This window comes from Homalodisca vitripennis, unplaced genomic scaffold, assembly GCF_021130785.1.
Source record: "Homalodisca vitripennis isolate AUS2020 unplaced genomic scaffold, UT_GWSS_2.1 ScUCBcl_2757;HRSCAF=7822, whole genome shotgun sequence".
In the NCBI taxonomy this organism is placed as follows: domain Eukaryota; kingdom Metazoa; phylum Arthropoda; class Insecta; order Hemiptera; family Cicadellidae; genus Homalodisca; species Homalodisca vitripennis.
In genome coordinates, this window is record NW_025778867.1 from 8,123 (window position 1) to 29,339 (window position 21,217).

General features: G+C 30.6%; 2 protein-coding genes across 2 annotated transcripts; both read left to right on the plus strand.

Moving 5' to 3' along the window:
- Positions 1-716: 716 nt before the first annotated feature.
- Positions 717-2,572, plus strand: LOC124372218 (zinc finger BED domain-containing protein 4-like). The gene is made up of 2 exons (XM_046830587.1): positions 717-1,845; positions 1,997-2,572. Exons 1-2 carry the CDS (start codon positions 1,272-1,274, stop codon positions 2,278-2,280), a joined length of 858 nt encoding a protein of 285 aa, XP_046686543.1. The 5' UTR covers positions 717-1,271; the 3' UTR covers positions 2,281-2,572.
- Positions 2,573-7,661: 5,089 nt separating this feature from the next.
- LOC124372217 (zinc finger SWIM domain-containing protein 1-like) lies at positions 7,662-11,595 on the plus strand. Its single transcript, XM_046830585.1, has 2 exons — positions 7,662-7,718; positions 9,126-11,595. Exon 2 carries the CDS (start codon positions 9,192-9,194, stop codon positions 11,424-11,426), a length of 2,235 nt encoding a protein of 744 aa, XP_046686541.1. The 5' UTR covers positions 7,662-7,718; positions 9,126-9,191; the 3' UTR covers positions 11,427-11,595.
- Positions 11,596-21,217: the final 9,622 nt, after the last annotated feature.

Genomic DNA, 21,217 nt, shown 5'->3' on the forward strand with positions numbered 1-21,217 from the left:
TGTGGTTTAAATTTTTATTTAAAATAACTATATTTCTTAATGTTTTCTTTAAAATAATTCTTGACAAATAATTGTAGAGTGATTAAGTTATGTGAAATAACACGTTTAATTTGTGTTTACTGTTTTTATTATTTATAAATATCTACATTGTAATTAATTTATATTAAAAATGAGTGGTAACAAGAAGCAAAAAACCAGTTACTTGTGGACATACTATACTGTGGTTGACGCTGACATAAAAACTGCTAAGTGCGATTTATGTGGGCAAGTAATTAAATTATAAGTCAACTATAACTAATCTTAGACACCACATTGAAAAGCGCCATCCTACTGTAAATTTACCAAAAAAAGATAAAACTTCAACTAACTTGCCAAGCCCTACGACAGCTTTAATTTCTACTAAAAACTCTACAATAGGCTCTACATCAATTTTACGTAATGAACCCGAACAACCAAGTTCAGAAGCGCTAACCAATTCAAATCCACTAAGTGCATATTTTTCATCTTCTAGTGACGGTAACCAGTCAAGTATTAGATCATTTTTACCCCAATCTAAAAAGCTGAGTGAGACTCAACGTAAAAAACTCGATAAACTTCTCTTACAGTTGTTTATTACTGACTTTTCAGCAGCCATTTTCAATTGTCGAAGACAGAGGTTTTGTTAACTTTGTGTCGGCTTTGAATCCCGCATATAAATTGCCAAGTAGAAAAAACAATTTCCAATAGTATGATTCCAGCTGAACATGAGAGATGCTTGAATTTTGTTCGGAATGAGTTAAACTCAGTACAAAGTGTATGTCTAACCACTGATACCTGGACTTCTACAAATGTTGAAAGTTATTTGGGTGTAACTGTCCATTACATTTCAGAAAATTATGAAATAAAGTCGATATTGTTGGAATGTTCTAAAATGTCTGATTCTCACACAAGTGCTAATCTAGCAAAAGAGATCAAAACTATTGTTGACAAATTTCATTTATTTGATAAGATTTTAGTCGTAGTATCAGACAATGCCAGTAACATCAAAGGGGCGGTACAAAAGGACTTGAAATTGAAGCACTTTGGTTGTTTTGCCCATACCTTAAACTTGATTCTTCAGGATGCGTTAAAGCTGGTAAAAATGTTAATTGACAAAATAAAATTGATAGTGACTTTTTTTAAAAGGAGCACAAATGCAACTGAAAAACTGTTGATATCCCAGAAAAATATGGGCCTTGAGCCAAAAAAAACTTATTCAAGAGGTTTCAACGAGATGGAACTCTACATTTTATATGGTTTCCAGATTTGTAGAGCTGCAGGACGCGGTAAAAACTACTATCGCTTTAATAAATAAAAATTTACCTGTTTTGTCAGAGGAAGAGTGGGGATTATGCAAAGAGCTAAGCACAATCTTACGTCCTTTTGAGGAGGTCACTTCACAGATTAGTGGGGAACGCTACGTGACAGGTAGCCAAGTGATACCCCTAACAAGAGGCCTGATGTCCGTGTGTAAAAAAATGCAAAAGGAGCCATTCAAACCAGTTATTCAAAATATTATTAATGAACTGCTGCATGGTCTCGAGAAACGCATGGAAAATGTTGAACACAGCAAAACAATAGCACTTGCTACTCTTTTAGATCCCAGATTCAAACTTGCTGTCTTCAAAGACGAAACTGCAAAGCAATTGATCAAAAAAACATGTACAGAACTTTTAGCTGCAATCTGGACAGAGACACATGGCAAACCTTGCACAGCAGATGATGAAGAAATTGGTAACACTCAAAACAAAGATGGCAACGTAGATTCCGCAAAATTTTCCGTCTGGGAGGACGTTGACAACATAATTGCCAAGGAGAAACCTACAGGTAACCGCTTTAAAATTTTATTCATAAATTTAGAATTTTCAATAAATTAAATTAGGGTTTTTACTTGTAACTACACGTATTTACTTTTTTGTTTAACTTTAACGCGTTGTAAGCTTTTTGGAGTTCACTGCTATGAAGGAATTGGTTTCAGGTACGAAGACCTCCGCTGCAATTGTCGAGTTGAACCGGTACTTAGATGACAGCTATCTAGGACGGAAAAAAGATCCTATGGGCTGGTGGAAAGAGAATCAACATGTATACCCTATTATGAGCAAATTGGTGAAATTAAAATTTAACGTCATGGCTACATCCGTCCCATGTGAACGACTTTTTTCTAAAGCAGGAAATTTTTTGACAGAACGCCGATCAAGACTGAGTTCAAAACGAGCAGAGCAGTTGCTGTTTTTGAATGGAAATCTAAATCTTCTACAGTAAATAGAAATCAAAAAATTTAAGTTATATATAAGTTCTGCAAGTTAAATATATGAAATTATGTAATTCATTTTCTTGCAATTAATCTTATATGAAGCCATAGTGTACAGTTTGGTTATATTGCCCATTTTATTTTCTAAATATGCTTAATTGTGTCTTTGAATCTCCATACATTCGTGTATCTTCATTTAATCTAAAGTACAATATTTGACAGTGTAATTGTAATGTACATTTGAACAATATGTTTATGTATGTATATATTTGTAATTTATAAAGTGTTCCTATATGATTTAATTAGAAATAGCAGTGTTAACCATTTTGTTTATATTGTGATAAATAGTTTTTTATGTATACATTTTGCAATTATAAACGTCATTTGTGTTACTATTTGTTGTAGTTAATATAAGTTATCAGTTAAATATGTATGTATACATCACAGCAGTACATTTTTATAGCTAAATATCACTGTCCAACGTTTTTACTTTACACTTACAAAATCTTACTTAAGTTGTAGGCTATAATTATTTCAATATATTTTTATAATCAAATATGTATTTCACATTCGTAATAATTATATTTTAGATGTAATGTATCCATTTAATGTATTCTTCATTTACATACTAGTAGTGTAACTAACACGTATTTAACGGTTTTATTTTACTGTCAATTTTCCGTGTAAATACCAATTTGGGCAATTAAAACACGTTATTTTTTAAGATAAATGTATTTTAAAGAACTTTTAGTCTTGTATATAAATTACTTTTATAAAAAAAGCCTAGGGTGTGTTCATTTAATATAATAATATTTACAGAAACGTTTTATTTGGTTTGTATTATTTTGTCTATAGCTTTTATAAAGTAATCCCTAGTGTAAATTATATTTAATACACTAAAATATTTCATTTTTCAGTTTGAATATTTTAATGTTTATCTATAGTGTAAATGTACAATGCGCTGTGAAATGTTTACATTCAAACAATAAAAACCCGATTCTGTATTTTGTACTTAATTGAACCAAAAGATACTTTTAATTATCTCAAAATAAATTATAGTAACTAGACTAAGCAGCTAAATGACGAATTTTGTACACTTAATAATAGTAACAAAGTCCGTTAACTGAATGGTGGTCCATGTTTTAGTAACGGTATTTCAGTAACGTTCTATAGGTAACAGCCACTGGAAAACGTTATTGAACCAACGTTGCGCAATGGATAGACGAGGCGCAACGGTCAGCCGATAACAGTTGCTAAAATAACACGTTGCCGCAACCTGTTATCGGTTGGCAGAATAACGTCGCAACGCGTTGCAGCTAAACAACGACATTTTCCATCTCTACTATACGCCCGGTCACCGGTCTTGGTTTCAAAGAACGGCAACGACTATGACGTCACAGACTGTGACGTCAAAGGTTTTGAAGTAGCTGTAACACTGTGCATTGTTATTAAATTAAAATGGCGGGTTGTAGAAAGTTTAGTTCTTTTGACCAGTTGAAAACTTTTATCAATAATAAAGAAAATACGGACCATATTCAATTAAGAATAAGTGATTCGAGAACAATTGCGTGTGCTCGTAAACGTGGTATTATAAGATTTATTAGTGAACAATTAAAATATTATGAAATTACGTACAGATGTATCCATAGTGGACAAAGAATAAGCAAATCAACTGGTCAGCGCCCTGGTCAAAGGTAAGAGAACATAGACTTTGTTTATTATTTTAACTGTAATCTAGACAATTAATAAGTCTATAGCCAAGTAAAAAGTGTGTGATAAGTTGTAATCTTTTCCTCAGGATAAGATCAATGTTGAACCCCAAAACACTTGCACCCTTGTTTGTAAGATGTTGCTACATATTTCAATATGATTTGGTTTACTTACAACTATGTGAAATAACCAGTTGACTGTTTTTTTTATAACAGTAATATTAGTTACTAGATTATAATTAGATTTTGTATTAATTTTTGTCTGAAGCATTTGTGATCACAATTTTGATATGTTTCTGATAAGTACGCTAGTCTATAACTTAGGGTGTATTTCATTATTCATCAGTGCTTGCCAGAGACATAATACAAACCCATTTGGTATTTCTACATCTATTACAATATCACTTTCAGTTTTATTCTTTTGAAATAGGCTATATATTATTACAAAGTGAACATTAGTTAGACTTATACTGGTGGCGAGAGAAAAGAAGAGACCTGGCCTGTGCAAGAGACAGCTGTGTACTAGTGTGTTGCCGCGCGGTAATTTCAGGCGCTTCGCCCCACAGCCAACCCTGCAAATTGTTTATCCTAGCAATGGAGTTATTTGTTTTCAGTAATGTGGCATTCCTGCAGAGTGTGACTCATCTTAGACGCGCCCATTATTTCAGTCTTGTTAATTTCAATATTACTAACAGTAAGTTTTTTATGTTATCTTCCGAACATGCTTACCATTGGAGGATTAAGTTAAACTGTGTTCTCTCGGTTTCATATTCAACAATTTACAACTTTAGCAAAATGTAATTATTTTCTTTTGACGTGGTATTTGTAAAGCTGTTGAACCAAAGTTTTGTATCCAATTAAAAATGTTCCTCTTTTTTGCGTAAGAGGTTTTTTGTTTACTGTATATTCAATATTGTGTTAGTCAGTAAGGTATCAATGTTAAATTTTATATACATAAAAGCACTACATTTACATTATACATATATGAACATTAGTAATTGTTATCTTAACAATAAAAAAATCTTCAATTTCAGCAATTAATTCCTTTAATTATTGTTTGTTTAAAACCACTATAGAGCCTAATTATTAAAATTTATTACAAACATAAATTTTGCTTAATTTTAATTGATCAAATCAGTACCGTCATTTAAATTATCTTATAAAACATAACAATTAGGCCGCAAATCAATCAAAACAGTGAAACAATAATGGAATTACGAGACAAGGCGTGGCAACATACTAGTAGTAGCGCCTGCAAATTTTTAGATAGGCCAGAATCCAGGTCTCTTCTTTTCTCTCGCCATCAGTAATATTTGACCCAATAACACGTGATAGAAAGACGAAATAGTAATTCAGGTGTGAAGAAAACAAAAAGCAATCCTTTATCTATTCTTTGTATTTTGCAAAATTAAATGTTTTCAATATAGTTACAATAGGTAGGCTACAGGCTGCTGTATTATAAGTAGCCACCATGACAATTGATTCTGGTAGGGTACAATAAGTGGACCCGGTTTTTGTTATATCGAAATTGGCAAACGATATTACTTAAATATAACCATCGATATAATCAATTGATACTGATTAATTATTTTGAACAATTAACTTAACAATAATATATGTCGACAGCTGTAAACATTTTCAAATAATACATGTAGGGTATTATTTCAATGTTACATAAGTAACATTTGATTATTAAAAATGGTAGTCAATTATAGAAAACTGCAAGACATTGCTTTGAAAGATGATGACGTGTTTTTCGTGGCTTCAACATGGACTCGTACAGAAAAAACCCATTAAACTTATGTGAAATTTGTGGGAAAGAAACAACTGTAACTGTAAGGGCAGCAAATATGGTCGTCTTCAGTTTTCCTAATTTTATATCGATTGATAGTCCAGGATTTGAGATGCGAATATTAGGTATTGATGATAACATTCTTCGATATAACAAACCGGGTCCGCTTATCGTATTCTACCCATTGAATCATCAATATTCATAAGTATTGAATACTCAATGTTCATGAATAGGATATCTCAAAATGCTGAAAACAACATGTCAAACCAAATTATGTAAAAAATATTTCAAATAACACTATAGCCTAACTCTGCTGATTTTATGTCTTAAAAATTAATCTAGTAATGATAAATAAAAAAACTATCTAGGCTATGTATTTGGTACTTTGGGATTATAACCGACCACACTAGTATGAAGAACACCAAAATATAAATTTATAGAAACAAACATGATAGAACGAAAAAACAACTCTTTAATTACAAAATTACAAACTTACAAGCATTTCCAGGTATTGTTGTCGCTGTTATCTTATCTTTCTCGAATCCCGATTACGGCAGGCTGCGTGGCATCACATGATTATTTAAGTTTTTTGCACAGTACATAATTGCCTTTCCATTACAATTCAATTTATATTTCTGATCAGCCCCTCAAGAATTTGATATTTTACTGATAGGTACTATCTCGAGGGATGTTTTTCTTTCGTTGACATCAGCGTGGGCTTCATCAGCACCAAAGGTGCACGGAGGCACTCGCATTTTGGGTGGCGGAATGTGATCAAGAATAAAAACAATTTTTGAGTGTTTTTTTTTTTTCAATAAAGAGTTTAGTTTTTTATTTGGTAATTTATGTTTTTATTGAATTTTTGTGTTTGGAGAAATGTAGGGGTAAAACACGGAAGTACAACAAAGCGATGCACCAGCTGAAAGGGCGGAGAGACTCTGCAACCACGTTACCTACTCGACTTTGACCTCTGTCTGAGGATGGGGAGGGGTTTGCGATACGACAATTCCTGTTTTATATTGATGAAATATTGTTGTACGCTAATCTAGTAATCAGTAGAAGTAAAATGTCAAATAACGATTCATGCCTGGGTGTGGTCGGTATAATCCCAAAGTACCATGTATTATTTTAATGTTACAAAAAAAAACAATGTAACATTTACTTTTTAATATTACAAGGACAAACATGTCTGATTCCTTGTAATACAAATACACATACACCTCAATCATACTTGTGGTCATTACTCAAATACCAAGCACTTGATTTTACTTTGAATTTGGAACAATAATATCAAACTGAATTACATTATAGGCTTTTAAAATCTATTAGAAATATGTAAACTATATAATATAAATACATTTGACCTATAGATATTCATAATTAATTGCCAGCTGATTTTATTTTACAGAATAACAATATTGTTTAGTACAATCCTATAACGTTATTCGGTTCAACATTATTATTCTACATTCGTTCAAACAAAGTAAAATCATGTTTATGGTATTTGAGTAACTGCCGTTAGAGATGGGAAATTCTGTTATTTGCCTTTAACGTATTACCAAAATAACATAGTCAAGTGGTATTACGTTCCAGTAACCTTTTACCAGCCAATCCATTTTCAATATTAACATCATGTTGATACTAAACTAACGTCACTAAATTGCAAGTAACTGTGTGTGTGTGTGGGCGCGTGCGCGTGAGATTTAACACTAGAGAACATTTTTAGAAGAGTAAAGTAGAAATTGTTTCTTAGATATATATAAACTACTGTACATATTTCTATAAAAACTAATAAATATATGCATAATTTTATTTTGAGTCATGATGTTTTGTTTCAGCACTTTTAGGACAGGATGTCCTTTTTACCTGCGACTCAGTGTATCTAACCGATGGTCATCATCTTGTAGTACAAAAGTTTCTGGATCAGCACAACCATGAACACACAAAGGTAAGGAATAAATAGAGATGTGTATGATGTTTTTACTTATAGTAGAACATTAATATTACAGAATAATTGGAACCAAACCCCTCCTGGATAATAAAATTTGCAACATAAATGTACAGGAGTTAAACTTACTCATCCCTGTTACTGATTTTACCTCATTTACACCCTCCTGCATAACAATATGACAATTTTAGCTGAATTCTGTATTATTTACTTAATGTATAAACAATTATAAATACTGTAGTATTTAATAACCTGTGCTCCAATATGCTATTATTTTATTTATGTTGTTTATTAAACCTCTGACATTTAAGTTTTACTGTTTTTACAAGTGAAAATCTACAAAATATTACTTTGACACTTAGATAACTATAAATAACAGCAAGTTATTTTTCATGATCTTTCATAAAAATAACAGATTTTTGCTAGAGTTGTTCTCTTGCCTGAAGTTCATTCGATGAAGTTATGCATCTTCTTGGAGCCCCTGATGTAAAGAAATATGATGAGGTTTGAATTTGTTATCTTGTAGAATCCTCTAAACAGTATAAAAAATAATTTTTAACTGAATTCTTTGTTGTCAAAAATGGGGGTATCTGTTGAAACGAATTAACGCAGCTCGGTTTTTTTGCTGCTATAAATGCTGCACAGGTGGCCTGAAAAACCCTGTATATAGATTTTATTTCAGTACCGTTTTAGTGCTAGAAACAATTTTTTCTTAAATTCTGTACAACGTATATGCTACTCGAGTACCAAGTACGTCAAAATGCCCACAAAGTAGAAAGCTGTGGATGTGCTGAGCAGTGTTGCAGAAATGTTAAAATATTAGGTCATAAAATAGTTATTTTATAGTACTTCTGAGCTAATAAAACGAAGGCAAACATCAGGTTTGTGTTTTATCTTTTTTTTTTGTTATAATACTTGTACGTTACGTAAATAAATTGATATTTAGCAGTAACAGTAACTTTAACATGTACCTGTACCACTTTAAGTTAATAAAAAACTTATTAGAATTACTGTTGAATATGCCATAAAATGTTGACTACAAAAGACAACACATTTCAAAAATTGATGCAAACTGCAGTGGGTTTCTTCTTTTGTTTGTTAAAAAAATTAGAATGTTATAAATTAAAGGGTTAATTACAGAGTTATCAATAAATCCGCAAAAAATATTATTTAATCTTCTTATGTAAAGTAACACCCTGATTGGTTAACCGAAATGTGGGGGAGGGGGCAACCATTTTGATTAACCAATTTTTGTATTAATCCAACTACATGTTAAAATAACATATTAGAATGAGATTATTTTAATTTCTTGATTTATTTATATGTTTTCAAACTTTGATAATGTTTTACATTTAAGAGTTAAACTTAACTGCCAATTAAAATTTTAACAATCTTTTTTTTTTTCAGGAAACGTTCTCCTTATTGCCACGCCAAAGACGTTTGGATGAACCAGCTAAAGAGATAACAAAGCAAATGTTAAAAATGAAAGCAAATAAAAAATTAGTACAAACAGAACTGTTAAAAAATTCAAAAGTCACATTAAAAGATTTACATAATCTGGCTTCTCACGGTAGGAGTGCAGATTCTTTGGAAGAAGCCATAACTTATTTAAAGAACAAAGATAATGGAGTGGTTGAATTAATCACAACAGAGGATAATGTTTTTCAAGGTCTCTTCTACCAAGACGAAGAAATGAGGCACACTTATAAGTCTTTTCCGGAAATGATTTTTGTTGACTCTATATATAAAGTAACGACAAGAGGAATGGGGCTATATATATTTGCAGTGGAAAATAGTAATGGTGAAACTGAAATTGTTGCCTTCTGTCTTTGTGCAAGTGAGGAAAAGCCTGTAATAAAGGCAATGGTACAAATTTTTAAGAAATACAACCCATCCTGGTTCTCTACAAAAACTATCATGACTGACAAAGATTTGGTTGAAAGAAATGTTTTTAAAGAAGAATTTACTTCCAGCAATTTGTTGATTTGCTTATTCCATGTATTAAGAACATTTAGACGTGAAATAACAACTGAAAAATTGGGAATAACGAGTGGCAAAAAAAGTGAATTATTAGAGTTGGTTCAGAGTTTACCTTATGCCAGAAATGAAGAAGAATATTGGTCTACATATGAAAAGATTAAAAATTTGGATTGTAGCTCATTAGAACAATATTTAGAAAATAACTGGCATAATATAAGGTCAGAGTGGGTTGTAGGACTGCAGAATGCTGTGTCTTTTCAAAATAGAACAAACAACCGACTTGAATCAATCAATTCAAAAGTGGTTCAAGTTGTTGAAAGACATTCCAAGTTGCCTGATTTATTCAAAAATTTGGACAATCTTCTGTTATCACTAAGAACAGAGCGAGATTCAAGAATAATAAAAAATCATCTGAAGATAAAGTTAAATGTTGCAACTCCTTTTGAAGGTCAATCACAATATCTTAAAATTTTGACACCATATGCCTACGGAATTCTTGCTGAAAAATTCAAACTTATAGATAAAGTAAAAATAGTGGGTGAGGAAGGCAGTGGAATGAAAATCAATTCCAGCAGTGGTGTATTGATTGCAACATCTTTAAGTTGCACATGTCCTTTCTTTGTTAGTATGCAGTTACCTTGCCATCACATATTTAAAGTTCGTCAGCTTAAAAATGAGAGCTTGTTTTCGAGTACTCTATTTGCATCACGGTGGACAAAAGCATACTACATGAAAAACAGCAAAGTATTAACTCAAACGGAAGTTACGAACCAAAATGTATCGTTGGACGTTTCAACCATTTCTAGGAATAGAATATTTTCACAAAATGAAAAATTTAGAATGATGGCAGCAAGGGTGCAGAAATTAGCAAGTGTAGGGTCAGAATGCTCCTCCAGAGTATTTCTGCAGAGACTAAACACTATTGAGCAAATAGTGAGCTATTGGGAGAGGAACATTGAAGTTGGTGTTCAAGGAATCACAAATATTCAACAGTGTTCAGAAGATATTAAACAATCTGAAACATGTCGACAATCTGTTGAAGATGTTGCAACTCCACAAATTTCTCATTCTTGTTATGAAGCTGTTCAACAGTCCTCATCTACTCTTTTCCAGATAAACCAGGATGGACTTGTAGACCAGGTGGATCACTGTGAAGTTGTAGAGCAGCTTGACAACAGTGATGTTGCAGTAGAACAGCCAAACATCAAAGAATCTGCAGGTAATACTTCATTTCTGGAAATACCTATATTACCAATTGTGAAGAAGAGAGGAAGACCAAAAGGTAACACAAAAACTGTAATTGGACTGCCTATCAAGAAGATGAAGGTTGGAGGTATTCCTTTTGAAAAAAAACATCCTAACCATAAGGATAAACAAATGCTTCTGTGGTTTGTGTCGACAGAAGATGTGAAAAAAGCTGTGGCGGGAACAATACTTTCTGAGTCTTCTGTTGAACAGAATCCTAATAAAGTGTCCTCAGCTTGCCTTGATAAATGTGCCGATGTCAATAGACTTAGAAGATATTTCACAGCTGATGGGTGGGGTTCGGTTCAGCATGTAATGAGCGTGAAAAGAAAAAGCCCTATTTGGCTGTGTCCAAATTGTGAAGTAGACATTAAGGACTCGGGTAGTGTTTGTTGTAGTGGGTGCTTAGAATGGTATCATCTTGAGTGTATCAATCCTAAAACAATCCTGCAACAAAATTTCTGGTTTTGTCAAAAATGTTGAGTATTTTTTTATTTTACGTATAGTTTTTTTTTATAGTGGTGTACAAGTATACTTGTCATAATACAGTAGAGTCCCGTTAATCCGACCTAATTGGGACCGAGCCCTATTCGGATTATGTGATTGTTCGGATTAGCCAGAATTACAGAAAAATACGGTTTTAAACTTGAGATTGGGTCTATTTTGTTATAGAATTATTAACATTGTTTATTAAAACGCGTTTTATGACTGTTGCATTGTATTTCTTTACAAATAAACGTGTTTGCGAATACTAAGCACATTTACCGTATTTAGTGTGAGAGTTCTATTGTTAAGCAATGTAAGTCATCCAATAAACTCTCTTCAATGCGACAGAAGACAATAACTGAACTTATGTCTTTTATATTGTACTCAATAATAATATCAGTACTGTACGTCCAATTTTTGTTTGATTTCACTTCTTAATACAGTAATTTAACTCATACTTAACCTATAAGTTTCAATTTGGTACTGTATTTAACTTCGTTATTTATGTACTGTACCGTACACAATGTGTCTTAATAAAATACTGTATGTCTATTTAATTAAAGTTTTCTTTGTTTATGTACGAAATAATGCACCCATTTTCATTTTTTAAGTAATTAGTTCCTATAACTGTTCATTATCATTATAAATAATTCCTCCTGGACCTGTTCGGATTATCCGACGTTCGGATTACACGTGTTCGGATTAGCGGGACTCCACTGTATACCACATCAAAACAAATATATATATATAAATTTTAAAATTTAATCAATGTTTGATTTCATAATCATTTAAACTATTCCATTTCTATTACCGTTTCTTAACCTTTACTGTTTAATTTTTCTTTTTGCTACCATGCTGTTGTACTTAATTGTTTGATATCATTACTTTGTAAATTTAGTTTTTCAAATTTCAATTTGATTTAGTTGTGATTTTTCTTTGGTTATAATTTTGTATTCATTTTTTAATGTTGCCTTTTATTGTTATTATTGTTACATTTCTGTCTCAGAATATATTCAATTGTAGTATTTTTATTGTAGAGTGTATAAAAAGAATTATATAAAATGTAAAACATATATATATATATATATATATATCTGTTTTGCATTTTTATATACTTAGATGTAACTTTGTTATTGTTTCTTAATTTTGTATTGGATTATTATTAGATTTTCATTTCACATTGGTATGCTTTAATTTTAGATTTACTGTTAACTTAGACATTGTGATGTAAAGTATCTAACATAACACATGCATTTTATATTTAAATTAACATTATTGTTGTTATATTACGATAAGAATTCACTGTGTTACTGTATAGTTTTGTATTTAATTAAAATATTTTCATTTCAGATTTTATATAATAATGCTACTGCCTTAATTATATATTTTTTCTAATATTTTCATTTAACATTTTGAGGTTTATTTTTAAAATTGCTAATAACTGTAATATGATGTTTTGATTGAAATGTTTTTACATTACATTTTCATTTTACAATGTATGATAGATAGCTTTCTATATTTTGTTATACTTATATTTAACCATGTTCATTTATCTTAGTTGTAAAAGTATATTGGATTATAATTATTATTTTCTTTTACGATATGAGTCAGGATTATTTAAAAAATTTACTGTGGCTCTATACTGAGTTGAGTTATCATGATTACTCCACTCTGCCTATGCCTGTAAGGCGTCTGCCACTGTCTAGGTATTAATATTGCTGTCAACTTAAATATTGTGTTGGATATATTTTTATTTTATATTAATGATATGGAATGACTTTAACATTTGTTAACAAAAACTTAATTGCAAAAATTTGTTATACTTTACATATTGGACTTCCTTAAACCCGATACAGTGTAACGTAGGTAATGAAGACGTTTTCCCTGATTATCTCTGACTTTGTTGCTTTTTTCCCATGTTCATGTATGCATTGTATTTATGTATAGATTTAAATAAGGTGCTGATAAATGTGAGGTTGTACTATGTTTTATTTTACTGTGTAACATACGTTATTTAACGCTTTCTATGATTATCTCTGACTTAGTTATTACTTTATATTATTTGTTGCTTTTTGTATTTATTTACTTATGCAATGTATATGTGTATGTATATTTAACATATACATTTTTATATGTTTATCCTCGGCCATTCTGCTACTATTTAACAGTCGCATTATAATTAATATGATAAACTGTATTTTTTATTACATGTAATAACTAAACTGTGACAAATTTATGCTTTTTTACAAGCTTTGTTGCTGAAATAAAAAGAATTTGCAAACAAATTTGTTTTATTTTATACATTACTAGCAGTTTCCCGCAGCTTTGCACGCTTTTCGTAAGCTTTGCCCTTGTATGTGAACTTCTGGTTTAATTGAATTATATTTACAACGCTGATGTAGACTTTGCCTTGTTGCTACGATCAAGAAAGTATGTTTATGTTTATAGCCATTGTGCACGTACATCTACTTTATTATAAATTGGTCTAACACTCAAACTTTAAGTTCAATCAGAAATGTATCTTAAAGACAAATATACATAATAACTTAGCACCTTCAAATAGTGTTTGGCTTTGTAATAAACTTAACTGTCTCGTAATTGCAATCTATAGTGTACAGGCGCTTTGAAACCTTTTGTCTTTTGCAGCGCCGCTTAGTGGTGAGTTACATCAATGGGCATAGCTTATAAACCTCTGTGGAAAAAATACGTATACATACAAATTTTCATAATGGTCTGTTTTAATATTTTGCGATTCCATAAAGGACAAACATTCATTTTTATATATATAGATTTGAAAATTGTGTTCTATGTTTCTGTACAAGGTCATAAAACATCCTTAATTATATATTAGTTATCACTATTGTTGCTATTATACCATTGCCATTTTAAATAATATGATAAAAAGTTAACAATCCTTATTTATTTTACCCCATACCGATATTGATATCAAACTTAGTCATATTCTAGACAAACATAAATGATTTATCTCATTAATGGCTTTATATAAAATGTGAAAATCAAAAGAATTTTTATGTTGGAAAAGAATGTATATTCATGAATTATCACATACCTGCTTTATTTATTTGTGAAAAGCCAACATTTATTTTAATACACCATAAATGGCTCATGATGAGATTTTGGTGTATAATAAATATTCATTTGGTAATTAATGATGAGATTTGACATTGTAAATTATTCGTTACATCAAACATGAAGATGAGGTTCCACGTCGAAACAAACTTGTTGGACATTCCATTGAGTTGAGAAAGAACAGAAAAGTAAAATTAAATTACTGGTTGGTTGTTGGAACTATTAATTTTATTTTAGTCTAGAACCCATAATACTCTAAGATAGACACTTGCTGAATATAAAAGTAAACCATCATTACTAAGAGAGTTATTGAAAGGTAATGAATGTCAAAGTTGTGAATTGATGCTAAATGTATTAATGTTAGGTTAAAATTCTTATACAAATACATTTAAAACATGAATTTGTTTTTAAAGTTTTCTTTTCACTCCCTCTTCTAAACCAACACTGGTTTAGTTTTTTATAATACAATTAATTACAGTACACATGTTATCTGTTATTAAAAGAGATAACTGCAAACAGTTTGGGTAGGCTATATATAAAATTTGGCAGCCAACAACTTATATGTAAACGTTACTGTCTACGTACTTTTCATTTAATTTTGTATACAATTCAGCATAAAGATATATATATATAGTCAAACAAGCAAGTTACCGCCTTTGTCTATGTACAAATTCCTTATGAGCTTTTAAATCTTCTTTTATCTATTGATCATAATTAAAACCACTTATACATAAACATGATTATTACTTTGAGAGTTTTGGGATCAATAAGCGGTATACAGTAGATTACACACCAAACATCATTTATACATGATCTTGAATTCGATTTCAATTACATACTTTTATTAGGCTTCAAACATAAAATTTAAAAGTGAAGAACTATATTTCATGAAATAGGTCTATACCCTAAATATACTCAATATTGTGCACCAAACTTCACAGTTGGGATTAAACTCCATAAGTGTGAATACAAACAAAAATTAAATTACAAGTACGTATAAAATTTTAAGTCTTTAGAAATTTACAGTGATCTTATCTTTTGATCATAATGTGCACAATATTGATCCGTGTAAACATTATCATGCAAACTTTATAACTAATCTATTTAATTTGGATGCTTACAAATAGCTATTTATACCGCATTGGTAACTTACGCCGAATCCCTCTTACAACTCTATTAAGTGAATTACTTATTTTTATTCATTTTTTTGAAAGTTAATAAATATTGTGAGTTCTCAGTTAATTTCATTTTAATAATTTTCTTATAATGCATTCTACGGCTTTATTTTAGTTTGCCTCTCCTAATTATAATTAATAATTCAAGTTTCATATTTGGAGTCAATTTTAGGAATTTTCATCTCGTTTTTTGTTAAATAAGAATTTTGAGCTTGAGGAAACATCAGTCCCCAAGATTTATTGTACAGTAATGAGAAACCGGAGGGGTTTGTGGTAATGAAAAGAACTGTCTGTATCATCCAAGTTAAATGTATTATATCTACGACAGTTGTGCTGGGTGTGAGATGCCATTAGTTGTTTCGTTGAGATGTCGTATACAACTCTTATAACTTTCTCTAGACTGTTATTGCTTTAACGCAATTTTCCGTTTTTGGCCAGTCACATCTGAATGAACATATTCAGGCTTCTTTTTTATTGTAAGTTAAAAGCTCAAAATTCTTTCGTGTAAGATGCCAACTTTTTTTAGATAATCCTATCAGTTATCGTAATGACACATCCCTGTGAATGAGAATTATACATTGATGTATAACATTTCAAGTTCCAGTTTAAGTGTTACTTTACATCTGTCTGACTCATCCAGACGTTTGTATAACTGACAGTATTTTGCCGAAAACAATAGAAAAGTTAGGTAGTGATGTAGACTGTATGCTATATACTTTAAACTGTACCAAGATCCCTTCTGTAAGAACTTACAGTCTTGCTAAAGTCGATAATACATAAGTGATTAATAATAAAACTATTTTTAATCGGTAAATTTTCAAATATCTCAAAACGAGAGACTAATTTCCCTCTTACCACTTACATACAATATGCAATGAAATCATAACCATTTGAGTGTTATTATTATAAGTAAAACAAATGTTCCAGTTATTTTATGCTATTAAATTACATACATTTTTAATATGACAAAAATTATTTATAATTAATTATGATTTCTCTTCATGACTATTAATTGAAACATTCTAGTAAAATTGCGTTACATTCTTTTTAATTTATTTAAGCGTACACTTTTATTACATTACCGTTCAATACATTACCAATGCATAATATGCAATTAATAAAATAGTCTACAAATTGTGTTTTTTATATTTCTAAGGCAGTGGTGTAAAGGTGACAGTTATGGCTGCCCTTTCGTTACGTCACGGTGACGTCACCACTCATCGCCCGTCTGTCTAATCTACAGACGGTAGCCGGCCATATAGCCACAGCCTTATTATTAAGCCTTACGTAGCTAAAATAATGTATAGGTTATGAATCTGTTTGTAAACAAACACTTGTATGACAGTACAGTAACAGTAACAAGAAATGAAGCCACCTGCTACATCTTCTGTTACAGTCCAGTGCCATTAGAGAGTCCTTTACATAGAGTAAAGAGTCAAAAATATAGCGTAGAAATTCATGTATGTGGACAGTCAAAAGTCCATGTTAAAAGTTGGTTCTATTGGTATTATTGAACTGCTGTATATTAATTTATTTTTATTGTCATAATTATTCATATTTTATTTTATGTATAATTACCCATGTTATTATGTTACATAAATTTGTTTGCTATAATCTCTTATCTTACAACACTATGTTACATGGCAGTGAGTAAAGGTAATCAAAAATCAATGACCAAGCAAGCAACTGATTGATTGATATGTTTTGAATCCTACAGTAACGTATATTGAAATCAAATGATCATTTTGTAAGTTCTTATTAGAAATATTACGTTGCTAAATTTTAAATTCGTACCATGTGAAAATCGTATACACCCGGTGAGTTTAGGAGAGGTATTCCACCACGCAACAACGCTGATAATAAAAGTTTTGGAACCAACTTTTAACATGGACTTTAAAAATAGTGGAAGTACATTCTGGAATAGTAAGCGAACGGGGCGAATCGAGGAAGTGGGAACACAGTCGCCGCGTTGACGTTATTCCTAACACTTCTGAGGGCTATTGAAGTGCTTCTCTCATTTAAACTCACATAAGTGTTGATTAATACGGTTTCCTTCAATTTTTACACACATCTATCATCCAATAAGTTAGGAGTGTCGTTTGGAGGATTTCTTTAGTTTGATTAAGTTGTTTAGTATTGGTTTGTTGCAATACTACAATACTGCATAGCTTAAACAGCCAAAACTTCTTACATTTGCCTGAAAAAAGTTATTTTATTGAGAAAAGTGTTTAGGAAATTATGTGCATAGTGCTAGATGCGTGCCACATAATCGAATTACATTAGCTAAAAAAAAAAAAAAATACCTCCTGTAATGTAATGGTAAAGTAATAGGATTTTAATTTTAAGAAAATATATTGTCACTGCTGACAATTCATTTGGAGGAGGGAAATTAATATAAAACATTAATGTTCTTATTAAAACAATAAAAATAATATACCTGTTTAAACATTGGGTACCAGCGTAGTTGATGCCTTATATTTCATAACATAATACCTAGGTTTTAATGGATTTGTAGAGACTATAAAAATTTACTAAAGTTTCTGATAGAGGTTTTGCAATTACTTAATTTGATTAAGTTACTATGAAGAAAAGGCTGTTGTTTTTGAATGGATCAAGAAAATGTACAGTTAAAAAATAATCCAAACCTAAATAAGAGTTTTCTGAATATGATATAAATAAAACCACTCTATAAACGAGGCTAAAGTTGCTAAAAATGTTGATCACGTTCAAAATAGAAAAAACAAATGTAAAGCTACCTGGGAGGTAATCAACAAATAAAATATAACAAATAGCAAACAACATATTTATCATATTTAGACAGGTGTGTTAAATATATTTTTCTTAAAGATTTTTAATCACAGTTTTACTTTTAATGCTTTTATAGTTTTAAGTTCTGAAAACGGTTTTAATACACTTTAAGTGGTCAATAGTAACTACAAATGATATTCTAAAGACTGTCAAAGATATGAGAGGTTATGATACTTTAGACACATATAGTAGGTCTAAAAATTGACTGAAAAGTATTATTGTTGGCGTAGCTGAATCTCTGGCAAAATCTCAGGAGTATGCCCAACTTTTAATGGAGCCCTAAGGACCAACCTCAAAGCTATTGCCCAATTTCTGTAACAGCTGTACTAGGTAAATTAATTGAATCATTAGTTTTGTAAGCAAGTAACTCTTTCTTGGAAAGTAATAGCCTTTTAAATCCTTTACAATTTGTGTTTAGAAAGGTTAAATCAACTTTTAACGATTTAGTTCAGTTGGTTAGACTGATCCACTCATCTTTTGATGATAAAGGCTTTGCTCAGGCTACTTTCTGTGACCTAAGCAGATCCTTTGATTGTGTAGATAGTAAAATTTTAATTTTTAAATTAAAATGTTAACAGTTTCCGAACCTAAACTAAATTTCCTTGAATCGTATCGCAATAATTGCAAGTAATTGGTTTATAGTAATGCTAAATGGTGGGAAGAAGCTCTTGTGGAGTGTGACTTCCACAGGGCTCCGTCCTAGACCCCCACTCTTTTTAACCTATATCAGTGATTTACTGTTATCTGTTAACCCAAAAGCCATATTATATACAGATTATACTACACGTTTTAATGTCAAAGTGTGCATTATCTGGAAATGTTAGGAAACGATACATTAGAAAATGAATCAAATTGGCTGTATGCAAATGGTTTTTGTTAAATAAGGACAAAAAACTTATTTACTTTTATGCATAGTTTTAGTTCATTGGATGAAGGCTTTTCTGCCACAGAACACATTTTGGGTACCGTGCCAATCTTGATAACAATTTGTCGTGGGCAACACACATTGATTGTCTAAATTAATGTCTCTCCAGATATTTATCTTTTGAGTAGACTAAACGATATTGTACCAATAAATTACATCAAAGCCGCATATTTTGCCCTTTTTCAATCAGTTTTTACGACATGGGTTAGTTTTTACATAGTAGGATTTAAGAAATATTACTATTACAAAACAAGGTAATTAGGGCTCTTAAAAAAGTGACTCCAGACAGCATAAAAACCTCACTTTATAAGTTTTCGTTTCTGTAATAAATTTGTATGTATGATAATTAATTTACATACATAAAAATCCAAACTTCCTAAATTTAAAAAAATCTGGAACACAACACTCGTAATCGAAACAATGGTGAAATTGAACTTTATCGTTTATGTAAACACTATAACAAGTCCTATTGTAGTGTATTAAAAAAAATATTTTTGGAGAAAACGATTTTCTTATATCCCTTAAATATTAAAATACAAGTTCTATTCCTGTTTGTTAGAAAAACAATTTTACAATTTAAATTAACTCCACAATTATGGATTTTTAATTATTAATGATTTATTGAAGACCTTTTGTAACTACTTTCTTTTTTGTAGGTACTTTTTTACTTAGTGACGGCGATATTGATAAGCTTGTATACTATGACTTAATGACTCAAGAATGTTGTATATTTTTATGGCAAATAAAGAAAATCATTATTATTATTTCAAGGGATCCTTTTCTTTAATTTAAGAAACCTATGAAAAGCATCTAATAACCTAAGAAGATGTAAAGAAAAACTTATATGAATGAATACTTAAGTTTGTTAAAAATTATAGATAGCATAAATATTTTAAATACCAATGTATAATATTTATTGTTGTCTATTTTGTATCCATAGGAAAACTGCGCAATGTACCAGAAGGTGCTTGTATTGTGTTAAGTTATATTATAGTGTTTTTGTGTCGGTACTCCTCATTTGTGTACATAGAACGCTCTGTTAAAAATTTCAAGAGAGTTAGTTTCTCCACATTAGTAATAATCAATTTTTTGACCGCAGTCATGCTATTAATCTAATCTAATTAAAGAATGATGTATTTTTTAAATCCATTTGTTATTTATAGGAGCAATAATTAACTGCTCAGTTATCTGTACTTCTCACCTGTTCACAAAAAGAAATTAATTATGTGGCATGACTAAACATATTTGATGTATTTGGCTTGTAGTATATTAACTGTATGGTGTTGCTTATTTTTAAGTATAAATTAATAATAATAATAATAGTTTATGTCTAGGTAGGCTTTAAAGATTTATAGCTTTAATTATATTTATACCTTATATGCTTAGAGCGTTTTATATGGTATACAATTTAACAGTGAATTCATTCTACGTAAGGTTTCAATGCAGGCTAGTACGTCCACGCCACACTAGCCACTAGTGGGGACAGTCAAAGTTGGTGGTCTAGATAGAGTATTTGCTGTCAGACAAAATTACCGCGTTGGAGTTATACTTCCAATAGTTTATATGGCCTGTATGTACACCCAATTTTTCGAGTGCATAATTTATCACAGAATTTGATAAATATATGTGTGTGTGTATCATTTTAATTTAATTTAAATTGATTTTACTCGTATGTATCTTTGATTGTATGTGCATCATTATACACATTTAACATCAAATCTTTCTTGACTCTTTGGACGCTGGAGTACGTGTACCTTTTCTTTGTATGACGTCTCATAGATACACGATAG